This window comes from Balaenoptera acutorostrata, chromosome 3 (assembly GCF_949987535.1).
Source record: "Balaenoptera acutorostrata chromosome 3, mBalAcu1.1, whole genome shotgun sequence".
NCBI classification, from domain to species: Eukaryota; Metazoa; Chordata; class Mammalia; order Artiodactyla; family Balaenopteridae; genus Balaenoptera; species Balaenoptera acutorostrata.
In genome coordinates this window covers 79,724,478-79,750,362 of record NC_080066.1, presented here as the reverse complement: position 1 = coordinate 79,750,362, position 25,885 = coordinate 79,724,478, and the positions used below count along the sequence as shown (strand labels likewise).

General features: G+C 36.3%; 1 protein-coding gene across 8 annotated transcripts in view; it reads left to right on the top strand.

Annotated features, from left to right (window-relative positions):
- TCF12 (transcription factor 12) overlaps nucleotides 1-25,885 on the top strand; it is a 375,328-nt gene that overhangs the window by 248,873 nt on the left and 100,570 nt on the right. For all 8 annotated transcript variants that reach the window (XM_057542292.1, XM_057542293.1, XM_007194942.2 and 5 more), the window contains one exon: nucleotides 11,992-12,056. In XM_057542292.1, coding sequence (XP_057398275.1) covers nucleotides 11,992-12,056 — 65 coding nt within the window. Of the gene's footprint in view, nucleotides 1-11,991; nucleotides 12,057-25,885 lie in introns of those variants that run through there.

The following is a 25,885-nucleotide window of genomic DNA, read 5'->3' as shown; positions in this document are numbered from 1 at the left end:
CCCTATACTTCATTTTATAACCATACGTCATCATTATTCCAAAAGCCTCTACATTTTTTAGCAGCTTGTCTTCTTCCTTTTAGTACCAGGAGTGCCCAAATTTACATTCTGTCACAAGAGGGTGACTGATTAATAGCAAAATAGATGAGGATGTCAATTTCATAGGATAAAAAACAGAAAGAGATCATCCAGTCCAAACTTGCCCCACCCCACCCCGTTCTTTAGGTAAAGAAACTGAGGCCTTGGGAAGTTTAATGATTTATGCATGTCACACTGCTAATTCACACAGAGACAGGAATAGACCCTCCTGGCTCTCATTTCCATGCTTGTTTCATTTCACTACCCTGTTTCTGATCAGATAGTTGGTGAATGGTGGCAGTTCCATTGACTAGGTCCTTTTTTTCTATTCCAGTTCTCGCTGTCAAGGGAAACTAGCTAATTAACAATCATTTATTATCTGCTATTTTAGAGCACAGTTCTCTTAAACTGTCTCTCTGCCTCCATGTGGCTGTATGCCATAGATACTGCCTTGGACTAGAATCTGTTCCTGGCATGCAAACAACACAAGTCTTGAATTCCAGTCCAGTGTTCCCTGAACAAGTGGCATCTGCCTTCTGGTCCCTGGATGCCATAATAAAACAGACTCAGACAGTGACCTTGCCTGATTAAGGTCACGGTTTAAATTAAAACAGCCAAAATACAGAAAGATGTGAGAAAATCATGGGAATTAACAATAATGAGCTTCATGTTCTGTTTATCATTGTATGATACAAGAAATTTCTGAGAGAAAACATTCATACAAGGATTTGATGAAAGCAGAAACAGTATGTAAGAAGGAGTAGATTATTTAGGTGTATGATTACCAAGATAGTTTGATAACAATGCTACTCTCTCTTCCCCCAGCCCAATTTTTTGGTGATGTGATTTTTACCTGATTTTCTTTCTTTATTTTTGGGGTAAGAAGAGCAGACAAGATTGAGGTGTGTTGAAGTATTGGCTTAGTAGGATTGGCTAGAAAGTTGTAAAGCATCAACTGAATTATTTCAAATCCTTTTTTCTTTAAGAATGTCATAAACATTAAGATACAAAAGTTACCTGATTATTTTTAGAGAACACATATTCACCATGTTTTCTCCTGAAATGCAGCCAAAGATGAAGAGATAATTCCTAGTTCTATAATTTGTTGAATTGCTGTAAAAATGAAACGTCCTTGTTTCTAAGTTTTAAACAACATAAGGTTGGGGAAATGAGAAAACACACTTAAATTCTGAATCTAAGGCAAAGCAACAATGCAGTACAGATGTGAATATGTTTTCAGATACAATTTAGAAAAGCAATTATTAAGTAAAATGTCTGAGAGAAGTGTTTAGATTTTGATCTACCTGTAATGAGTACCTTGGTATGGATTCTGTATATGGCACAACTGGACCATGAAATGGTCCAGAAAGTTTTGATAAATGACTAAAATTGATCAAATGTATTTTCTTATTCTACTCTGTTCATTCATCCCTAATTTCTACCTACCTACTTACCTCACCATCTCATATTGAATCCTGCATTTTAGTATTCTCTCTGGGCATTCCAGTGTCTCAAAGGCAGACTGTTTTGTATAAACCTTCTCATCCTCATCTATCTGTTTATATTTAATTTGTGAATCTGATTTTTAGGAGGAGGGATGGAGAGAATTGGGAAGGGTAGCTGGATTGGTGAATGTTTGCACCCTGGACTGCTTCATCTCAGGTTTTAGTCTCAAGAAGTCATTTCTGAAGTCTATTCAAATTGCCCAGGTCTGACTGTGTGTTCTTATCAAGGATAATGAGATCCTTTATTGGTGCCGTAGCAACTCTGCAGGATTGATTGGGAAGATGCTTATAGTTCTGATGCCTGTTACAGGAAGTTGTTGCTAAGTTAAGATGGAATAAGTGATGAGATAAAGACTGGGTTAGAAAACTGATTACAAGTGGGAACTTGCTAATCACTGACCTCTGTAGGGATCCTCTGGGCTATCACTAATCTCACTCACGCTTGGCATTTTCCTGTGCTGCTGCCTCATCATTCATAGCTGTGTGAGTAATCTGGCACAGAGTGAACAAGAGGAGGGCATAGAGAGTCCAGCAGCTGTGCTTGTTGGCACTAGATATTTAAATATCTTCAATGTAGCCAGCAGCGTGCTTGGCACAAATGTTAGCCAATAATACTTAAATAAATTGTTGTGAAGAAAATAGGCAAGCATTTATGTTGAAAACCCTCCCTCTCTTTCCTTCCCTTGGAAAAAAAAAATCTGTTAGTTTGAGTTCCTTTTAAGATTTTTTTTCCTGTAAGTTTAAACAGGTTGCTACCAGAATGAAGACTGTAGTTCTGATATTTAGCATCGTCCTAGGTTCTTTCAGACAAGAATTTCCAACTACTTTATAAGCATTAATTACATTGTACAGACCTGTGTGAGGTACATGTTACTGAGTTGGTTTTCCTAAAAGAGTGAGTGGGGCCATTGATGTCAAGTGACTTGTAACTTGCCCAGTTCACTCAGTGAGAGAAAAGCAAGAGCCAAGACATGAATGCAGTGATCAGAATTCCTAAGTCTCTGCTTAGATATACTCAATGGCATTACAGATTTCCACACTTTGTAGGATAGTATTTTATGTTTCTCCAAGTGGTTACTGTGATTCAAATTATATGAAACCTTTGGTAGTGTTCACCCACAAAAAAGGGAGGGAAAGCTTCTCTATAAGTAAAGAGGATTAGGTAATTAATGAGTTTTCAGAGATACCCAAGGGGGAGGAGGATATTCTGCTCATAAAACTGTGATCAAATTTAGATTTGTGCCCAAATATTTAGATTTGCCTATGTAAGGATTTTATATTGTTTCTCTGAAAACTAAATATAGAAAAGCTCTCATGGTTTATATATTGAAATATTTCATTTTGAATCGTGGTAATGTTGATCTAGGTAATTTTTGAAACATCCAGGAATTCTCTAAGTTAAGCCTTTATCTTTTGAGAAAAACAGTCTCATGCTGCTCGTTTAAAATATAGTGATGCAGTTTTTTATTTAATAGATTTTGAGTTTGAATGTAAATCAATATGCCTGAATGAACATTGAAATAATACTCGCTTTCAGACAAATAGGGAAACTATTTGTTCTAATTTGTGCTGTTGCTCATAAAGTGAACAGTTATTTCTTGAGTAATAGCTACTCATTGAAATTACTAAATTTTGCTGGAAATTTTCAAGTATTCACTGGACTGCTGCAGAAATAATTGCTGAGCCAGCTACATCTTCCATAATATCTTTTTCTCTGGTCCTTCCCTCATAAAAACATTATTTTGCATTGGTAGGAAAAGAGCACATACAGCTAAGAGGGTATTATAGGGCAGGTTTCTCCAGCCAGTAGACTGAGATCTACAGGAGATCTTGAAAATTTATTGTCATATCTCACAGCTTCCTTCAATCACTCCTTGGTATTAATAGGATATCTAGTTGGATGAAGAATACAGCTAGCAGTGCAACCAGCAGTGTAAGTAAAGCACCTTTCACAGTGCCTTGCACGTAATAGCTAGTCAGCAAATTCCGACAGCAACCTCAAGACTTTGAGAGTGAAGAAGAGGAAGTGGAAGCGTCCTACACTGCTGTGTACCCTAAGGAAGGTTCAGCAAAGCAGCTGGAGAGTTCGCGAGCCAAAGTTGGTCAACAAAGTAATGCCATGTCTCCCGGGAAGGGGTGTACTTTACTTTCCCCACCATACTCTGTCAAATGTGTTGAAAGCAAGTGGGCCTCAGTACAAAAGCAGTCATGGATTCTAGAGCACAGCAGCTGGAGCAGTTCCCCAAAGGAACTGACTTCAGGGAGTTAGTTACATTCCCCAAAGTAGGAGTTCTGCAAGGTGTGTTCTCATGGCTGGCACAGCAATTAATTTTTTTAAAATTGTTTTAAACATATACAGACAAACAAATCCCTGCATTGGCCACACAAAACAATCTCTCAGGATGTCATTATGTAACCTCTGATCTTGTCCAACTTGTTTACTCTTATAGAATAGGAAACTGAGGCCCAGAAAGACATGATAAGAATAAATACTTTTATAACAGCCACTTGAAGCAAGAGTAACATCATCATGTGCCCTTTGTGAGAACTGAAAAGAATAGCTATTACCTGTGAGTGTAACCAGCGTAACTGCCCATGTTCTCATTATACCCAGAGCCAACCTCTGGAGTAGTTGGGCTTTGCTGCCAATTATTTTTGGAACGATTTGTCATCATTCCCTCCTTCAGCTGGAATATGTTTCACATGCAGTGCTAAATCAGTTGATTGGTAGAGGCTGCTTGGAGGGCTCAATGGAGAAAAAATTTTATACTGTATTTGGGATCCACTAAATGTCTATGTATATGATTAGAATATAAGAATTGTGTCCTAAACCTCCAATGGAAAATAATGCAGTATAGTATGCTGTTAAGAATTTGGTGTCAGATAGCCCTACATTCTAGTCTTTCATCTACTTAGTCTGTGACCTTGGGCAAATTATTTTTCCTCATTAGTGAAATGGGGATTTAATAGTACGTACCTCAGTGGGTCAGGACAATTAAAGCCATCACTAGCTTTCATCTGGATTATTTCAGTAAGTCTTCTAATTGGTCTTCCTGCTTTCATACTTGTTCCCCCATAATTTATTCTCCACACAGCAGCCACAGTGATACTTTTAAGATGTGGATCATCTTTTCAATAAAACAGTACTGAAGTCAATTGGATATCCCTACGGGAAAAAGTTGTACCTTGACCCCCTACCAACATACACAAAAACCAAATTCAGATTTAAGTGTGTGAAAGATTAAGCTTTTAGAAGAAAACATAGAAAAATAGATTTGTAACCTTGGAACAGGCAGAGATTCTTAAACAGTGCACACACCAAAGAATGTTAACCATAAAGGGGAAAATGCACAAATTGGACTATGTTAAAATGAAGAATTTATGTTTATCAAAAGACACCATTAAGAGAGTGAAAAGGCAGCCTACATAAAATATTTATATAGATACAATAAAAGGTTTTGTATCAAAAATATGTGGACTCCTGCAAATCAGCAAGTAAATGACAATCCAATAGGAAAAAAGTGAGCAAAAAATGTGAATAACCATTTCACCATAAAATACCTGAATGTCCAATAAACATGAACTCATTGTGATTCACCAGTAGTAACTTGGCTGCTAAAAATGTCTATTAAGTCTCCCACTGCATTAATAAATAGATTTGCAACAAAAGAGCTAATCGTTACACAAATCCCTTTACTAATAAGAATAACTGGAATGTTATATAATATTCTGCAGAGTTTTTATTTTACTGTTGGAAATTCTATTTTCTGAGAGTTCTCCCTCACCATCCCTACACTTTGGCTTTTTAGTGTTATTCTTAAAATGTGGGTGATACAAAGTAGAAGGCAATCATCAGTGGTCCTTTTTTGGTGAGACTCTGTGTTCAAAGTAGTACTGCTTTGGGTGGGAGTTGGACTAGGTAACCTCTGAAGTCTCATTGAAAAATGAGTCTTTGATCCTGGGAAAGGTCATTTGGTCTTACTTGGTATTTATAATTACTCAGAAATGATGTAGGGGTCCTTTAATTCACCTGCACTTCAAGGAGTTTCCAGAATTGGAGTTTACTTTTACCCTGTTTAAAATCTGAACCCTTACAACCAGGGTTCCCAAAATTGGGTGTGGTACATTCCACCAACATAAATGACCTGCCAAGAGGATTCCTGTCATTTCAACTCTTTCCTCCACTCCTCTGGGAGTGGACATGCCTTCAATTTTTGAGGTGGAGTAAGCGTTAGAAATTTCTGGTCATGTTCTTCCTACCCCTCTTTTCTGGGGCTTCCAAGTATTTAGCATAAATTCAGATAGGTTAGGGTAATGTGATGAATCAAAGATGAAATTTAAAATAATTTTATTTAAGGAAATGAAATCCTGCATTTACGTTTAGAAAAATCACTTATATAAGTACAGGATAGGATGACTTGGTTTCTGTGGTTCAATTTTTTTTTTTTAGTCTAATTTGTGTCTAAATTTAGTCTAATTTTAGTCTAATTTTAGTCTAATTTAGTCTAATAAAGCCAGTATATTCTTGATGGCACTTATGGAGTAATAAAATGCAGATAGAGTTGTAAAGGAAGGCAGGTTTCCATGTTTCTCTTCTTTTGTGTCGTCTTACATTTCCTTTTCTCTTTGACATTTTGTGTTTTTAGTCCTTACCTTTCTACCCCCTTCTTTTTCTTTTGCCGATTAGGGGAAAAGGGCATTTAATTGCTTTTGAAAAAAAATCAGTGAGCTATCTCTCTATCAGATGAAAGATGGGATCCTCTTTATATTTGGTTCTCACCACACTAGAAACTTCCAAGACTAGCTAGATTCTCACTCTTTAGGCCTTGGGCAAAGGAAGCATGTTCAGCTCTGACCTTAGAGTTTACTCAGGTGTTTGATCAACTTGTCCCAGTCAGTGCATATCCCTTTTATCCTTGAGACTGATTGTTCTCACAGCCTTGGGGTGGCGTGATCTGGGTCTAAATGAAAACCAATTTGACAACTCTTAAGCTGTATGTAGGGCAGAATACAGCTTATGTCCCAGACCACTTTTGTTTGAAAGTCACTTGCCTTAAAAGGCTGTATTGTTCTCACATGGGCCACCTACTCAGAAGACCCATCTTCTGTGAAATGGTGGGTAGTTTCATCTCCACCTTTAGTATGATCAGAAGGTGCCTATTACTCCATTCAGGTTTGAATAGGGGTCCCCTTCCTCATTCAGTAGGCCTTATCGATTGTGTTAGCCCCAGGCAATTGTCTGTCCACTCTTCTGGAACCACCCACAGTGCGTTTTGGATCTGAACCTCAAGACACCTGACCTTAACTGTGAAACTTGTTTTTCATCCAAGTAGGGTATAAACTTTTCTACTTGTTGACACCTATTAAGGGCGCAGGCTTGGTTCTTCATCTCATAACCCCACCATCTGTCAGATTGACTAACCCATAAATGTTTGATGGAATTTATCAAACTCAGATTCTTCCATCTAGTCAACTCTTGGATATTTGTGATTGGGTTGGGGAGGAATGGGTTGGCAAGGAATGGGAATGAACTGTGCCTATCAATCCTCAGCCTCAACTTGACTGTTGATTGTGTCCTATGCCAAAAGAATGTAGGTAAAATTATCTTTTGAAGAGTTCTTTATAAACTAATATTAACATTAGTTTGTAGTTTTGGAGCTTAGGCAAGCAATGGAGAGTTGCAACTTACTGTTGTGACATGTATGTTTTTGCTATGGAACAAAATAACTTAGAATTATTTTTTTTAATTCCAAGAAAATTTGTTATAGTAATGACTGCCTCTAATAGTTCATACATCTTATACAAACAACTGGGTAAAATAATTTCTTGAATCAGTAATTTGCTATTTCTTGAACAACTGTTATAAATCCTGTCCAAATTAGTCAAACTCATCTGTCGTATCTTGAGCATTTCTCAGTTTGGGGTCAGAAAATACTGAGTCTGATTAATGTAAACCATGTAAGTCTAGGAACTTAAAATACTTTTGCACACAAAATACTTATTTATGAAATATGTGTTTGGCTTGATATACAAATATGTATATAAATGTATATCTTTCAATACATGTTGCTCTTCTCCTAGTGTTGAGGTTCTTAGGGTGGAGTCCAGAGACCCCCAGAATGGAAGGAAAATCAGTGAACTTGGACAGGGAAAAAATTGTCATTTTTATTTTTCCAGTCTCCAAGTAAAATTTAGCATTTCCTTCAATTTTGAATGAGGGTAGCAAAACAGTCCTGATAGTATCTATGATTTTTGTCACTAATAGAACAGATATTCTCATAGCATAATATAGTTGTTGCAGATATCTTTAAACTGTCATTTATGATTTGAAATTACCATTGTTAATAGGCCTGGTTCTAGATCTTACTATTTAATGTGTTAATTAAAAGGCACATATATTACTACGCAGCAAATTTCTTTAACATTTTAATAACATACCAGTTTACTTTACAATACTACATATTTTGCTTTGTACTTTTAAAAACATTATTGTGAAGACTGCCAAAGAGGCCCAGGATGCATACGCACCCACACACAAATAAAACCCCTCTGCTAGAATACCCCAGTAAAATTTTTATAATATTTTTTCATAGGTGTTTCCAGGGAAATTAGATATACATTAAGTTACTAATAGTTGTTAAATTGTATTCAGCTGATGTTTACTGTTAAAATTGTCCACATACTGTAATTTATGTATAATATTTATGTAAAAGTAGTAACCCCATAATACAGTAGTCAGAAGTTTTTCTTATTTGTCAGACACCTAAGATTAAATAAAAAGACGTAGGATTCATTTTAATTCATGAAAAGAGTTCTTATGAAAAGTAATTTTGAAAGAATTAAAGATTATTGTCTTTTAAATCTCAGACTGAGTATGCATTATTATATTTCAGGAGTACCCAGACTTCTAAGTCCCTAAGAAATAAATAGTTCCTAACAAATTAAAGGTGAAATAAAAATGTATTTACATTTTGGAATCTCATTTGAATTAGGTTCATTGTCATTTTAAAAACAAGCTACCAGCTTTCCATTTCAGAAGGAACTTTTACTTTGAAATATGTTGAGCTTATATTAAATGAGTTTTCATTCTCTCTGGTTTGAATATCCTCTGTGAAAAGAAGTTGTTTAGGGGCTTCCCAGGTGGCGCAGTGGTTGAGAATCTGCCTGCCAATGCAGGGGACACGGGTTCGAGCCCTGGTCTGGGAGGATCCCACATGCCGTGGAGCAACTGGGCCCGTGAGCCACAATTACTGAGCCTGCGCATCTGGAGCCTGTGCTCTGCAACAAGAGGCCGCGATAGTGAGAGGCCCGCGCACCGTGATGAAGAGTGGCCCCCACTTGCCGCAACTAGAGAAAGCCCTCACACAGAAACGAAGACCTAACACAGCCATAAATAAATAAATAAAATTAAAAAAAAAATAAAAATGGATACCATTTAAAAAAAAAAAAAAAAAGAAGTTGTTTAGAAATTTTAATAGGTACAGGAAGTAAGTTTTAAAACTTCACATTTTCTTAAACAGTCTATCTGATGGATAGCCTCCACACAGATACTTAAATTAAGATTGTATTTGAAATCTGTACTTTATTTAAAAAACAGACCTAATATTGATCTCTCACTCTGTTCCCTTTTCCACCTCAACAATAAAAAAAAAAAAAAAAAAAAAGATTCCTTACTAGTATATTTGAGTGAAAGTATAACAGTTGTTGCTTAGTTTCAAGTCTTTACTGGTTGTTTGAGATAACGTTTCAGGAAGAATTTACAAGGTAAAAAGGACTTGGTAAGTATTTCAACTAGTAATAAGTTGATAGTGTATTGTGAATGACAACTCATTGGCATAGTCTTTTTTTTTAAACTTTATGATATTGGTTTAAAATGTTACTGTCTCCCAATTCTGTCCTGCCAAGTGTATGAGACATGATTTGTTATTTTTTCTTTTCATAAATTTATTTATTTTATTTCATTTTATTTTTGGCTGCGTTGGGTCTTCGTTGTTGCATGCGGGCTTTCTCTAGTTGCGGCGAGCGGGGGCTGCTCTTCATTGTGGTGTGCGGGCTTCTCATTGCAGTGGCTTCTCTTGTTGCAGAGCACTTGCTCTAGGCATGCAGGCTCAGTAGTTGTGGCTTGCGGTCTCTAGAGCGCAGGCTCAGTAGTTGTGGTGCACAGGCTGAGTTGCTCCGCGGCTTGTGGGATCTTCCCAGACCAGGGCTCAAACCCGTGTCCCCTGCATTGGCAGGTGGATTCTTAACCACTGCGCCACCAGGAAAGCCCCATGATTTGTTTTTAAAGGCAACATTTTCTTAAAATTAAAGACATATACTGAGAATCATTTTGAACATCTCATAAACTTGTTTAATGTAGTTGATTAATAAAGTACTACCTGCAAATCATAGATGTGGGCTGTTCTTTATTTTTTCCCAGTGATCTGTCTGCCTGTTGTGGTGTGTTGGCATATCCCTTCAGTCTCTTCCATATTCTTGGTCTGGCAGGGAGGGGTGTGTGTCAGAATTGCAAATGCATAATCCTTTAAGGATTTTGTGAAGCCACATTCCAAGAGTTGAAGTGTAGAATCTAAAACTGTGAGATATCACCTTGACTTTTATAAGCAGTCTTACTTGTGAAGGATATATTTAAAGAGTTAGAAATGTTTTTCTTTTTAATTTCATATGCATATTTTGCAAATTAAAATTCTTTACGTAGAACATACTACTTGGTGGTGATAATGTGAGGCAACTAGACCACATTAATTAACCTGTTCTCATAAATCAGCGTTTTTATGTGTTGGCATTGCTTCACCTGAAATAGGTGCTTCATCAGGAACAGACAGTAAGTGCTTCTTAAGACATATGCCATAATATCCTAATGGGCTCAGAAATTATACTTTTAATTATTAAAGTGTTTTCTAATAACTAGCTTTGTTATTACAAGAATTATTTTGTATAGCTCAAGGTTCAGTAGATGCCAAGTTCAGAGTTGTAAGATTTCTACATCAATTGGCCAGTTGAATACATCAGTGGGGTGCATACATCAATGAAAATGATAGAATATTAGTACATATGTCTCTAAGTTTTTTTAAAATTATGCACCCTATCAGTAAACAATTTTGAGCATCCCATCTATGTGTGCAGTTTTTTAAATTAATAAACTATACATTTTTGTATAATCACAAGCTGATATCTCAGTGTATAGTATACAATTATGGTGACTTCATATAGCCTCAATAATTTTAAATATTTTGGATAACTTGTCAGATTTAATTACATTGTGTTTTTTTTTACCCTGAAATGAAGAAAAAGAATTAGCTCTGCCATTGTCATTTTTACTTGTATCTCTATCTTTGATATTAACATCAAACTGTGATCCTTGCAGAAATCTTTTTAAGCAACATGTCTATTTGTGAAAGACTGTTTCGTTTAAAACTATATACTATTTGAAAATTGGCTTTCCTGAACTTACTTAAACTCATGTGTACTGAAAAGCAAACGAGTAAGAACACTGCTGTCAATTGTCAGCACTGTGAGACACCTGCTCTCCCTCTAGAGCTGGCCTATACCATTCCTGATACTTAGCCATCAGCTTTTGAACTGTAAGTATAATCCCAACAGGAATTCTTATACATTTCGGGGAAGAGTATAAATTGGCATGACAACTTCAGAGAAAGGTAATACTTATGAAGTTGAAAGTGTGCATTGTTTAACCCAGCAGTTTCACTTCTTTGTGTCTATCCTGGAGAAACTCTTATGTGTATATAGGACGTGCAAGGATATTTGTTCAAGCATTGTTCATGATAACTAGAAAAAAAAGCAGAAACTGTTTTTCTATTTTTCGGTAGGAGAATAGATCACTGTGGTTTTATTTGTATAATGGGACATTCTATAGCAGTAAAAAATGAATGAACTAGGTGTTTACTTTTAACATCTATCTCAAGATATATACCATGTAATCCCATCTGTTTAAATGTATTAAACACAAATAGTAATGTATATTGTTTGAATACATGAATATGTACTAAAAGATTCAAAATATACATGGGAATCATATACCAGTTTTATGATGGTGGTTACCTTGTGGTCTGGGGTGAGATGTGAACTGTATCTTTACTGTTTCAATTTCTCAGAGAGAGAAGGAAAGGGGGGAGTGTTCAATCTGAAGCAAATATGGGAAAACATTCTCACTTGTGGGTATATGAATCATACTATTGGCTCTATAGATATCTATTCTTTTGAATATTTTTTTTTCATTATTTCACATGACTGGAATGGTAGTGAGCTTTTTAAGTCTTATTTATTGGATTTTTGTCTTCTTGTTTCTCATTTATTCTCTGTACTTCCATGAATGGTCTAGAAGTTGAATTGACTGTGTGTCAGTAAATGAGGATTTTTATATGGAACTATTTTCTTTGTTTTACAGGAAAAACGTCAGAGAGAGGCTCATTTTCCCTGTACAGCAGAGATACTGGATTACCAGGCTGTCAAGTAAGTTAATAAATAACAAAAGCAGTGAGATAATTTTTTAACACATAGATAAAGACTTTAACAGAGGAGGTAGAAATTTTTCCAATTTATTTCACCATTATTTGTGCATTTAATTTGTGACTAAATGTGGTGGGTTTTTAGTAATTAAACATAGTTTCTTTTTTTCTGCTCCTCTGCTTAAAATGGTTTCCCTTCCACAGTTCATCAGATTGTCTTTCTCTATCATCAAAGAATTTCATAGCTCACCTCCATTTTAACTGGAGGCAAAGTAGCAGTTAGCTTCCTACCCTCTTCCAAAATGCTTATTTCTGAAAATGATGTTTGTTTATTTCCTCATGAAAAGAACAGTGTTGCTGATAGAGTACAAGAAGAACATAAAATTGCTCTGTGTAGCTTGACCATCCTATGTTAAACTTACTAATGTTGGAAGTACTTTCATTTCAACCTGTTACCAAACTCAGGTCTAGTGCTTGCTGAAAATCAATACCTGAGGGGAAGGTGTTGGTAGAAAGGAAGATTGCTTTTAATCAGACAGCTGCCAATCTGGGGAGAAGGCAGACTTGTGTCCCCCCAAAACCAACTCCAAAGGTTCTGCTCAGCCAAGACAGTTTTTAAAGGGGAAAAAAGAAGAAGTAATCTCAGTTAATCTTTGAGATAAGGGATCAGAGTCATTGCCATCCCCCACTGCATGTAGTCTTGTTGACTTCTTGTGATCTTTCTTTAGATGCTGTCTTGTTCACAAGTTTGTTCACACAGTTTGTTCATGAGATTACTAAAGGGGAAACTAGGGGAGAGGTCTGGTCATCTGTTAAGTACTTATTCTTCATTTCTTCTTCTTTGATCTATGGGAAGAACCAACAGGTTAGGCAAGGTATTGTGTCATCAAAAGATCTGAAAACTGCTTGGGCCAGAGATGACCAGACCATGGCAAGTGCCTGGTTTAAGGGTAGTTATAATATAGCTTTGCTAAAGTGACAAGACACAAGGGGTTTCCTGTTGAGGGCGGTTTCTTGCAAAGTGCTACTTGCAAATCTACATCCAATTTTTTGAGCTTCCTACAATCTCTTTGACTTGGAAACTTTCTTTCAGCTCTTGCATATTCCTTAGCATGTTGCATTTCTACTAATGGCCGTTTTCTCTGCTTCTTTCCCCACATCTTTACACTGAGGATCCTAAACACTCAGTTTGCCTGTAGATTCCCATCAGAATCAAGCCAAAAAGCATACAAAGGAAAGGCAGAATATATTAAATTAGTTTTCCGCTGTCTGCATGCCTTTCATGAGACACCCCTCCCCTAATTTTAGACATAGGCACTTAACTGTCATACTAACAATATTACTTCATTTAATACCTCTCCCATAATTATGCCTTTCAGAATCAGAATACCTAGGTTCAAATCCCATCTCTGCGAGTTACTGACCTGTGGTTCTAAGACAAGGCATTTAACCTTAAATCCCATCTCTGTATTGACTTATTCACTTGAAAAATAGAATTAGCAGTTTTTCCCCACATACTTTGTAAGTCTCTGAAGGCTAAACTGCATGTACTTGAAAGGGAAAGTATTTTACAAAATGAATGCATATTTTAAAATGTTTCGATTCATATAACCCACCAAAAAAAGCTATTCTGAGTCCTTAATATTATTTTTAAGAAACCAAAAGATTGAGAACCACTGGTCTAATGTTAACACTACTGCTAAACTTGAGGGGAAAAAAAACTATTGTAAGGTCTTTGAAATTACAGCTGCAGCTGTTAAATTATTGTTAATGCTTATATTAATTAATGAGTTTTCACGTAACATTTTTTATACTCCCTTGGCAGAGGTGTTGCTATTTAGTTAGAATCAGTGATAAACTCCATTTATGTAATTCTCCAATTTTGCAAAGATGAATCTTAACAGTTTTTACCAGTGATTAATATGTGTTTATACCAGATTTAATTCTCATATCAAAACATTTATTCAAACCTAAATGCATAGCACTCTAATAATAATTGTTATCATTTACTGAGCACTAACTAAGCCAGGCATTGAATTACACATTTAATCTGCCCACCCCCCCTTTTTTTTTTGGCCATACCCACAGCCCGCAGGATCTTAGTTCCCCGACCAGGGATTGAACCCAGGCCCTCAGCAGTGAAAGCCCGGAATCCTAACCAATAGGCCACCAGGGAACTCCCACATTTACTCCTTTTAACAGCACCCATTTTGCAGGTTAGAAAATGAGTGTTCTCCAGAGGTATCAGTAATTTGCTCAGTGCCGTACATCTAGCAAGTGGTAAACCTTCTAAACTCATGCTTGATGTTTTTAACCTTGATGTAATTATACTGCAGGTAAGAATCCCTTACCTCCCTCCCATTTTAATTTGTTCAGTCAAGGAGGGGCCTGAGAATTTCTATTTTTAACAAGTACCCCAGGTGATTTTAATTCACATCGACTGGGGATTATGCTTTGAGAAACCCAGTTCCTCTGTATACTCCAAATACAAGCACATATGGAGTATTAAAAAAGAAGAAACTGTAAGATTGCTTTTTTTTTTTTTTTTATTTTTTTTATAGCTACTTTATTTATTTATTTATTTATTTTTGGCTGTGTTGGGTCTTCGGTTCGTGCGAGGGCTTTCTCTGGTTACGGCAAGTGGGGGCCACTCTTCATCGCGGTGCGGGGACCGCTCTTCATCGCGGTGCGCGGGCTTTTCACTATTGCCGCCCCTCCCGTTGCGGGGCACAGACTCCAGACGCGCAGGCTCAGTAGCTGTGGCTCACGGGCCCAGCTGCTCCGTGGCATGTGGGATCTTCCCAGACCAGGGCTCGAACCCGTGTCCCCTGCATTAGCAGGCAGATTCTCAACCACTGCGCCACCAGGGAAGCCCGTAAGATTGCTTTTTAATAATTATTTATCACATGTTGGAGAGATCAGGCAGGCCTAAGGAAAAGAGAACAAGGTTACGGGAATGTATGAAATATAAAATAACAATATTCCTATATACAAGAAGATTTATAGGTATTCAAGTCAGGGAAAGATTTGTTTTTGAAGAATTCATGGAAGCAATGCATGAGCCCCAAAGAGGAAGCCCAAAATTCAGCACAGATGAGAGAAGATTATACTGCAACAAGGATAAATAACATTAATGAAGACCAGAGGGCTCTTAAAATAAGTGAAAGTATTCCTTACTGTGAAAGGAACAATGGCTTTGCTATTTATTATTGTTACTTAGCTCTGGCTATGCTGTAGTTGCCAGGAGAAGTTATGCTGGTTCACACCAGCTGATTTGAGGCCTAAGTAGTAAACCCAGGAAATTCAAGAGTTTAAAAAGATGTATCACTCCCATTCAAAGAAAAACCTGTATTCCAAACTGTATTTATTATAATGGGTCAGAGAAGAAAAAAATACACCAAACAATTAATAATTGGCTGCCATTTTATCTTACCTATTCACAAGCAACATAATAATCTTAACCACACAATGATAATAGAACAAAATATAAATAGTGACTACAAAATTATATCCAAACACCACTTTGAAATCATTTTTCTTCAACAGAATCCCCCAAGGAACATTTAACTCTGCTATTAATGTACATAAAATGCTGCTGACATACTGCAAAATTCAGACTAATTTAATAATGCCTGATGGGCCTTACTTCATGTTAAGATGATGTAATAATATGTTGCTAAATGAGTCTCCTCATATTACCTTCACGGCAATGGCATAACTGATGAGCCATTAAAAGGAAGCTGGTGTAGCAGTGTTACTGGAAACATTGATAGATCATTCTGCAATTGAATTTTTTTTGGTTCAACACAGAGCATAGAAGCCAACATCTTTATTAAAAATAGGTATGGGGGGAGGGATAAATTGGGAGGTTGGGATTGATGTATACACACTACTATATATAAAATAGATAACTAATAAGGACCTACAGTATATATGGGAAAAGAATCTAAAAATGAGTGGGTATATGTATATGTATAACTGATTCACTTTGCTGTACAGCAGAAACTAATACAATACTGTAAATCAACTATACTCCAATAAAATTAATTCTAAAAAAATAAGAATAATATTAACTGTCCAAAAAAAAACCCCCGATAGGTATAATACTTCAATAACTGTCACCATGAAGTAAAAAATCCTTTTATGATTATGGCAGTTTGTATTGCTGCCTCTTAAACAAGTGTTTATTCAAATTTGTGTAAGTTTTTCTCAAAGTCTTCAGCCTAGAGGAGGCAGGGTCTTGTTTTCTCCCCAAGGGACTTAATTTTCATCAGAGTTAAGATATTATACCCTTGAAAAAAATAACAGTTAACTTTAAAAACTCAGTTAACTGTTACTTAGAAATTTACCCATACCATTTGCTTCTTTACCATCCTCTTTTTCCATTACAGTCAATCTCATTATATACAGACATTTGATAATGATAAAATGATAAAAGTCAATACAGAAGGAAGATAAAACAATGATAAATGTGTATACACCTAATAACAGAGCTTCAAAATAAATGAAACAAAAATCGGTATAATTAAAGAGAGAGAGAGAAGTTCGCAGTCACAGTTGAAGGTCTGAATACCTCTCTTAGCAGTTGACAGAATAAGTAGACAAAAATTTAGTAAAGACATAGAACTAAATGATCCATATAAACTACCGTGACCTAACTGATACTTAAAAATTCTGTTCCCAACAACTGAAGATATAAATCCCTTTCAAGGGTACATGTTACACTCAACAGGATTGAACAATGTGCTCATCTTTAAATCAGTGTCAATAAACTGAAAAGGTTTAAAATCATACAAAGTATTTTTTCTGACCACAAACGAATTAAATTAGAAGTCAGTGAGTTACCTAGAAAAACACCAAATATTTGGAAATGATAGGGCTGTTTCATTTAGACATGGGCATATCTAAATAACCCATGGTTTTAACAAGAAATCAGAAGGGAATTTAGAAAATATTTCTAACTAAATTATAATGAAATATGATATAGCAAAATGTGTTGGTGCAATTAAAGCAGTGCCTTGGAGAAAATGTATAGCCCTAAATGCTTGTATTAAAAAAGATCTACAGTACATGACCTGAGGTTCTGCCCTATGAAGCTAGAAAAAGAAGCACAAAATAAGTGGAAGGGAGAAAGCAGTACAAATAAGAGCAGGAATCAGTGTAATATTACACAAATAATAGAAAAAGCTAACAAAGCCAGAATTTGATTATTTGAAAAGACCCATAAAATTAATAAGTCCTAGCTAGACTAATTAAAACAAAGGGGGAGAGAGAAGGAGGGGGAAAGAACACCAATTACCAATATCTGAAATGGAAGAGAGGTTATCACTGTAAATCATATATACATTAAAAGAATAATAAGGAAGTGTTGGGAATAACTTAATAAATTTGACAACTTTGGTGAAATAAGCAAATTTCTTGAATATTACTTACCAAAAGGGGACAAGATGAAACAGAGAGTTTGAATAACTCTGTATCTATTAATACAAGTAAATTTATTTCAAAAGCTTTTTCACAAAGAAAGCTTGACTGTCATATGGTTTCATTGGTGAATTCTTTTAAATGCTTACGGGGAAAAATAATACCAATCTTACACAAACTATTTTAGAAAACAGAGGAGGAGGGAACACTTCGCAGCTCATTTTACAAGGTGAGCAACACCTTGATCCTCAAAATGCACATGTGGTTTGTACCAGAAGTGAAAGTTTGGCTTAATTGTTGAAAATCAGCCAGTGTAGTTCAACACATTAACAGACTTAAGAAGAAAACCATTTCCAAAGATGTAGAAAAAGTATTCAACAAAATCAAATATCCATGATAAAACCTCTCAACAAACTCAGTACAGAAAGCAGCTTCCTCAGTTTGATAAAAAGACTTGCATGAAAGATCTATAGCTTTTAAGTGTAATTGCATGCTTAAAGGTGAAAGACTAAATGTTTTCCCTCTTATATTAGGAAAAAGGTAAGAATTTCCACTCTCATTACCTGAATTTTATGTCCTAGCCAGTGTAATAAGGCAAGGGGAAAAAAGGCATAAAATTGGAAAGGAATAAATTCAGCTGAATTGGCAGATGATATGTCTGTGTACATAAGAAGTCCTAAGGAATCATCAAGAACACTTCTAGAACTAATAAGTACTTTTAGCTATGTCACAGGTTACATAGGCAATCTCAAAAAGTCAATTATATTTCTATATACTAGCAGTGAACAATTAGAAATTGAAATTATCAAAACAGTATTGTTTAAAATGGGACCTAATCAAACTTACAAGCTTTTGCACAGCAGAAGAAACCATAAGAAAAAGAAAAGACAACCTACAGAATGGGAGAAAATATTTGCAAATGATGAGACAGACAAGGGCTTCATCTCCAAAATATACAAACAGCTCATACAACTCAGCAAAAAAACAAACAACCCAATCGAAAAATGGGCAGAAGACCTTAATAGACATTTCTCCAAAGAAGACATAGAGATGACCAGTAGGCACATGAAAAGATGCTCAATATCACTAATTATTAGAGAAATGCAAATCAAAACTACAGTGAGGTACCACCTCACACCGGTCAGAATGGCCATCATTAAAAAGTCCACAGGGGCTTCCCTGGTGGTCCAGTGGGTGAGACTCCACACTCCCAATGCAGGGGGCCCGGGTTCAATCCCCAGGTGGGGAACTACATCCCACATGCATGCTGCAACTAAGAGTTTTCATGCTGCAACTAAGAGTTCTCATGCTGCAACTAAGAAGTTGCATGCTGCAACAAAGATCCTGTGTGCTGCAACTAAGACCCGGTGCAGCCTAAATAAATAAATAAATATTTTTAAAAGTCTGCAAATAACAAATGCTGGAGAGGGTGTGGAGAAAAGGGAACCCTCCTATACTGTTGGTGGGAATGTAAGTTGGTACAGCCACTATGGAAAACAGTATGGAGGTTCCTCAGAAAACTAAAAATAGAATTACCATATGATTCAGCAGCCCTACTCCTGGGCATATACCTGGACCAAACTATAATTCAAAAAGATACATGCATCCTCAATGTTCATAGCAGCACTGTTCACAATAGCCAAAACATGGAAACAACCTAAATGTCCATCAACAGATGAATGGATAAAGAAGATGTGGTACATATATACAATAGAATACTACTCAGCCATAAAAAAGAACAAAATAATGCCATTTGCAGCAGCATGGATGCAACTAGAGATTATCATACTAAGTGAAGTCAGAAAGAGAAAGACAAATACAATATGATACCATGTATATGTAGAATCTAAAATATGGAACAAATGAACCTATCTACAAAACAGAAACAGACTCACAGACATAGAGAACAGACTTGTGGTTGCCAAGGGGAGGGAGAGGGATGGACTGGGATTTTGAGGTCGGTAGATGCAAACTATTACATTTAGAATGGATAAACAACAAGGTCCTAATGTATAGCACAGGGAACTATATTCAGTATCCTGTGATAAACCATAATGGAAAAGAATATAAAAAAAGAATGTATATATGTATAACTGAGTCACTTTGCTGTGCATCAGAGATTGGCACAATATTGTAAATCAACTATACTTCTATTTTAAAAAAACAGTATTGTTTATAGTCACATCAAAAAGTATAAAATACAGAGGGATAAATTTAACAAAAGATGATAAGACTTTGGGCTTCCCTGGTGGCGCAGTGGTTGAGAATCTGCCTGCCAATGCAGGGGACACGGGTTCGAGCCCTGGTCTGGGAAGATCCCACATGCCGCGGAGCAACTAGGCCCGCGAGCCACAACTACTGAGCCTGCGCGTCTGGAGCCTGTGCCCCACAACAAGAGAGGCCGCAACAGTGAAAAGCCCGCGCACCGCGATGAAGAGTGGCCCCCGCTTGCCACAACTAGAGAAAGCCCTCGCATAGAAATGAAGACCCAACACAGCCAATAAATAAATAAATAAATAAAAATCCAGCCATTCATATAAAACAAATTTTTAAAAAAAGATAAGACTTCAACAATGAAAACTATAAAATATTGATGATAGAAATCAAAGAAGATCTAAATAAATAGAGACATGTACCATGTTCATGAATTGGAAGACTCAGTATCATTTAGATGTTAGTTCCACTGGGCTATAGATTTAATGCAATCCCAGTCAGAATTCCAGGAGGCTCTTTATAAAACATTGACAAGATTATTTAAAAGTTGATCTGAAAAGGCAGAGAATTAAGAAGAGCCAGAAGAATCTTCAAAAAGAAAGGAAGAAGGACTTTACCTGACTTAAAGACTTCCTGTAAAGCAATACTAATCAAGACAGCGTAGTTTTCTTATAAAGACTGACAAATAGATCATGGAACAGGATAGAGTCCAGAAAGGGATCCATCCCTATATGGGAAATGGTGTTTGATAAGAGCACTCCAGCAATTCAGTAAGAAAAGAAACATCTCTTTTCAATATATGGTGCTGGAACAACTATAAAACAATATTTTTAAAAAAAAGAACTTCAACTTTTAACTTACATCATAGACAAACATAAGTTTGAGATGGATCATGGACTTAAATATGAGCTAAAATAATAAAGCTGATAGGGAAAAAAATAGATTAATATCTTTACCACTTCAAGATAAACAAAAATTTTTTACAGAAGATATAGAAAGCATAGAACATGGAAGAAAAATTGATGAATTGAACTTAATTAAAATTTAAAGCTTGCATTCATCCCAGAACACCATCAAGAAAAGGAAAAGAGAAGCCACAGAATGGGAGAAGGTATTAGCAACACATATATTTGACAGAGGACTTAAGTGTAGACTATATAATGATCCCTGACAACTCAGTAATAAGAAAGAAGCAGTCCAATTTTTTACAACAGACACTTCACAAAAGACAGTATACAAACGGGCAGTCAACACGTTAAAAAATGCTCCACATTGTTAGCTGTCAGGTACATGAAAATTAAAACCACAATGACGTGACAGTACACACCTACCAGAATAGCTAAAAATTTGTTTTATTTTTTTTTAATTGAAGTAGAGTTGATTTACCATGTTGTGGCAATCTCTGCTGTACAGCAAAGTGACTCGGTTATACACATAGAGACATTCTTTTTTTATATTCTTTGCCATTATCGTTTATCACAGGATATTGAATATAGTTCCCTGTGCTATTCATTAGGACTTTGTTGTTCAAAATAGCTAAAATTTTTTGAAAGCTAAAGTTAAAATTGCTAGTTGGACTGTAAAATGGTAAATGACTTTGGAAAACTGTTTGGCAATTTCTTATAAAGTTAAGTATGCATCTACTCCATGACTCCACAGGTTTACTTCCAGGTTTATCCAAGAAAAATGAAAACATTGTTCACCAAAAGCTTTCATCGAAAATGTTCATAGCATCTTTATTCATTATAGCCTAAAACTGGAAACATCCCAGATATTCATCAGCAGGAGAGTGGATAACTGACCTGTGTTATGTTCATACGTTGAATGCTATTCAGCAATAAAATGGAATGATGTAATGATCTCAGTAATGTTATGCTGAGTGGAAGAGGCCAAATCTCAAAACTACGGTATGACTCCATTTATGTGAACAGCTATGATAGGCAAAACTCTCCTGTGTTGATAAAAATCAAATCAGTGGTTGCCACTGGGAGAAGTGCTCTACTGTGAAGGTAACTCATTTCTGAGATGACAGAAATGTCTTGTGTCTTAATATGCATTCATCAAAGCTGATTAAGTGATACACTTAAGATTTGAACATTTTATTGTATGTAAAGAACAGCTTAGTTTTTAAAAAAATTAAATGAAAAGAAATGTCATTTATAGTAGCATCTAAGAAACTTTATTTAAATACTTAAGAGTAAATGTTAGAAGACATGCAAGACCACTGAAAACTGCTGAGCAAACAGTTTGCTTGGAGAAATTTTAAAAGACCTCAGCAAATGCAAAGATGTACCATGTTCATGAACAGGAAGACAATATTCTTAAAATGTCAGTTCCTCCCAAATTGATCCGTAAATTAAATGCAATCCCAATTATAACCCTACCAAGATTCTTTGTGTTTGTATAGGAACTTACAAGCTAATTTTAAAATTTCTTTAGAAAAACAAATGACCTGGAATACCCAAAGCAGTCTTGAGAAGTGAAGAGCAAAGTTGGTGAATTTATGCTACCTGACTCTAACATAAGATGTAGTATAAAGCTGTTGTAATTAAACAGCATGGTGCTGGTGTGATTGAGAAATATGACACTGGTATAGAATAGAGCCCAGAAGTACACCCACATTTATGCAGTTCATCTGATTTTCAACAGTATTTGTCAAAGTATTCCAATGGGAAAAGGGAAGATTCTTAATAAAAAGTGCAGTAACAAATGGATATTCATATGGAAAATTATGAATGTTAGTCCTTCTCTTACACTGAAAGCAAAAGTTATTCAAGATGGATCCTAGACCTAAATGTAAAAGCTAAAACGACAAAGCTTTAAGAAGAAAACACAGGAGAATCTCTCTTCAATTAGGGGGTAAGCAAAGCATTCTTACACAGAATACAGAAAGAAAAAAACTGCAAAAGAAAAAAATGATAAATTAGACTTAATCAGAATTAGACTTCTGCTTATTAAAAAGCATAGGTTAAAAAGAGTAGACAAGCCACAGTCTGGGAGTCAATATTTGCAAAACATACATCTGACAAAGTACTAGTATCCAGGATATAAAAAGAACTCCTACAAATCTATAAGGTTACCCAAGGCTTCTCCAATTTTTCTTTTTGTGACAAGGTTAAGTGCAGTTGATGAACAAATTTCCAGTCCCTTCTAGACTTGTAATTCTATGATAATTTCAAGAACAGGATCATTTGTAGTTGGTAACATGACTACAAGCTGTTACATAAAAGATACCCATGGTGTAGCTACTTCTCTTTCTTTTTCCTTCTTTCTTCCTCCTCCCCCCACCACCCGCCCAGTAATACTTTTCTCTTAAGGAGGACAGGTTTCTTTAGCCAGTGACAACTAACAATTTTAGAGGTTGAACAGTTACTTAATGGGGTAATTTCTGACAGCATACTTAGAGAAAACCCTAAAGGATGAGACCAGTGGAATAATTATCTAGCCTGAGATATCCATAAGTATATAAAAAAATCTTAATTCTGTAGAGGAGGAAAGTTTTCTTCAACCTTCTTAGGGTTCCTGGTTGGATCTGAAAAGCAAACTGACAAAGACAGATTAACAGGAGAAAAGCTTACATATTCATTTAATATAAGTTTTGCATGACACAGAAGTCTTCATCAGGAAATGAAGACCAAAAGAAACAGACCTATGTACTTTCATGCTAAGTTTGATGAAGAGTAGGCATTATGGATGAATATGATATAGATTAAGAAGTATGAGGTAATTATAAACTGGGGGAAACTTAGTAAGGCCTGTTTGTTAGGATTCTTCTTGACATCCCTTTTTCTTTGGACATAAGGATGCTCCTTTTCTCTGGATATAGGGAAGGCACATCTCACATGAGGATAGCCTGTTTCAGGGAAGAAGGGCTGGGGTGGGGGTGGAGGGCGTCAGAGTGACCTTCCTGGTTCTGTCAGTTTCCCAAACTCCTCAGCTTAAAATAGCTGAGGACTGTTGCTCTGGTGGGCAGAGCTCAGAAAAACTTTAATCTGCTTGACTGCTGATGGGTGGGGCTGGGTTCCCTCCCTGTTGGTTGTTTGGCCTGAGGCAACCCAGCACTGGAGCCTATCTGGGCTCTGGGAGGGCTCACGCCAAGGAGTACTTCCCAGAACTTTTGCTGCCAGTGTCCTTTTCCCCACGGTGAGCCACATCCACCCCCTGCCTCTGCAAGAGACCCTCCAACACTAGCAGGTAGGTCTGGTTCAGTCTCCCCTGGGGTCACTCTCCTTCCCCTGGGTTCCGATGTGCACACTGTGTGTGTGCCCTCCCAGAGTGGAGTCTCTCTTTCCCCAAGTCCTGTCGAAGTCCTGCAGTCAAATCCCACTAGCCTTCAAAGTCTGATTCTCTAGGAGTTCCTCCTCCCGTTGCCAGACCCCCAGGTAGGGAAGCCTGACGTGGGGCTCAGAACCTTCACTCCAGTGGGTGGACTTCTGTGGTGTAAGTGTTCTCCAGTCTGTGAGTCACCCACCCAGCAGTTATGGGATTTGATTTTACTGTGATTGCGCCCCTCCTACCATCTCATTGTGACTTCTCCTTTGTCTTTGGATGTGGGGTATCTTTTTTGGTGAGTTCCAGTGTCTTCCTGTCGATGATTGTCCAGCAGCTAGTTGTGATTCCTGTGTTCTCACAAGAGAGAGTGAGAGCACGTCCTTCTACCCCGCCATCTTGGTTCAGGGCCACAAATTTCTATAAATTTAAAATAAATTCCTTAAGAAGTATTTCAGATGATTTGCTTTATTTCAGACCTACTTTTAATCAAATATTGAGTTTTGCACTGATTTAATAGGACATATTACACAGATCTGTATCGCACAACATAATGTATTCATTGTATTTTAACATTTTATTAACCAGATTTTGCAATCTTAGTGTTTTATTTTTAATAAAAAGGATCCCTTATTCCCTATGGACTATCGTACCCTTAGAAATTATAGCATTTCCAATTTACAGAAATTTGTTGCCACTTCTCTTTTAAGCAGACCAAGTTCACTTACAATTTAAATGCTTCATCTTTTTCTCATGCTTTTTTCTCACTGGGTAAAAAAATGTCCAAAAAAAAAAAAAAACTTCACACATTACAAAACTTGCTTAAAAGATAAAGAATCTTATCAATAAGTATTTGCTTATTTTATCATGTATAAGAAACTGGGCCAGGCAACAGAAAAAAAGAATTAGTATCAGTCTTCAGGAAACTTACATTCTAGTTGGGAAGACCAACAGTGTACACACAGAAAATTAACTAAAATGATAAGGTGATCCGTATTAAATCTCAAGTAGCACAAATGTAAGTTAGAACTCAGAAGAGAGAGAAATGAATGTGATTTTGATACAGAGAGGATTTTGCAAAGGAAGTACAGAACACTGAGATCTTGGAGGATGGGTAAAATTTGACAGAGTAGACAGGAGAACATCTTGGGGAAGGAGAACATATGACTAATAAAATAGAAGCAGTAATATTCAGCACATCTTACTGCTTCTTCCTTAATTTTCTCCCACCAAAAGTATCAGCTTTGTGAAGGCACCGTCAGTGGCTGCTTGTTTGTTGTATTTCCAGCGCCTCGCTCTGTGCCTGACAAATAGAAGCTATCAATGAATACCTTTTTTTTTTTTTAATTAGAGTATAGTTGCTTTACAATGTTGTGTTAGTTTCTGCTGTACAACAAAGTGAATCAACTGTATGTATACATATATCCCCTCCCTCTCGGACCTCCCTCCCACCCCACCCCCCATCCCGGTTACCACAATGAACACCTTTTGAATGAATGTATTTGGAATGAAAAAAGAAGTGAATGTGTATTCTAGGAATAGTAGCATTTTAACTTGGCTTGAATGGAATATTTATTTAGGGAAACAGTGTGAGATGTGTGAACTGTAAGGATGATGCTTGGATACCTAAACAAAGAGTTTATGTTTTATCCTGTAAGGGTTTGGGATTGGACATGAGGCATGATAAAAAATACAGGTGTTTCTTAGAAAAGTTAAGCTTTAGTTTACGATTTGCTAGAGAATTTATGAACTGGTGACAAGGAAACTATTTGAAATGGTATTGCTCTAGGCTACATATCAAGAACAGTGGGATAGGTAGTTTAGACAGATCTTAGTTATATAACAAAAGCACATTGCAGGTGTTAAGAGATAATTTTTTAAAAAGAAAATCATGACTGTCCTATAGCTATAAAAATGAACATGTATATA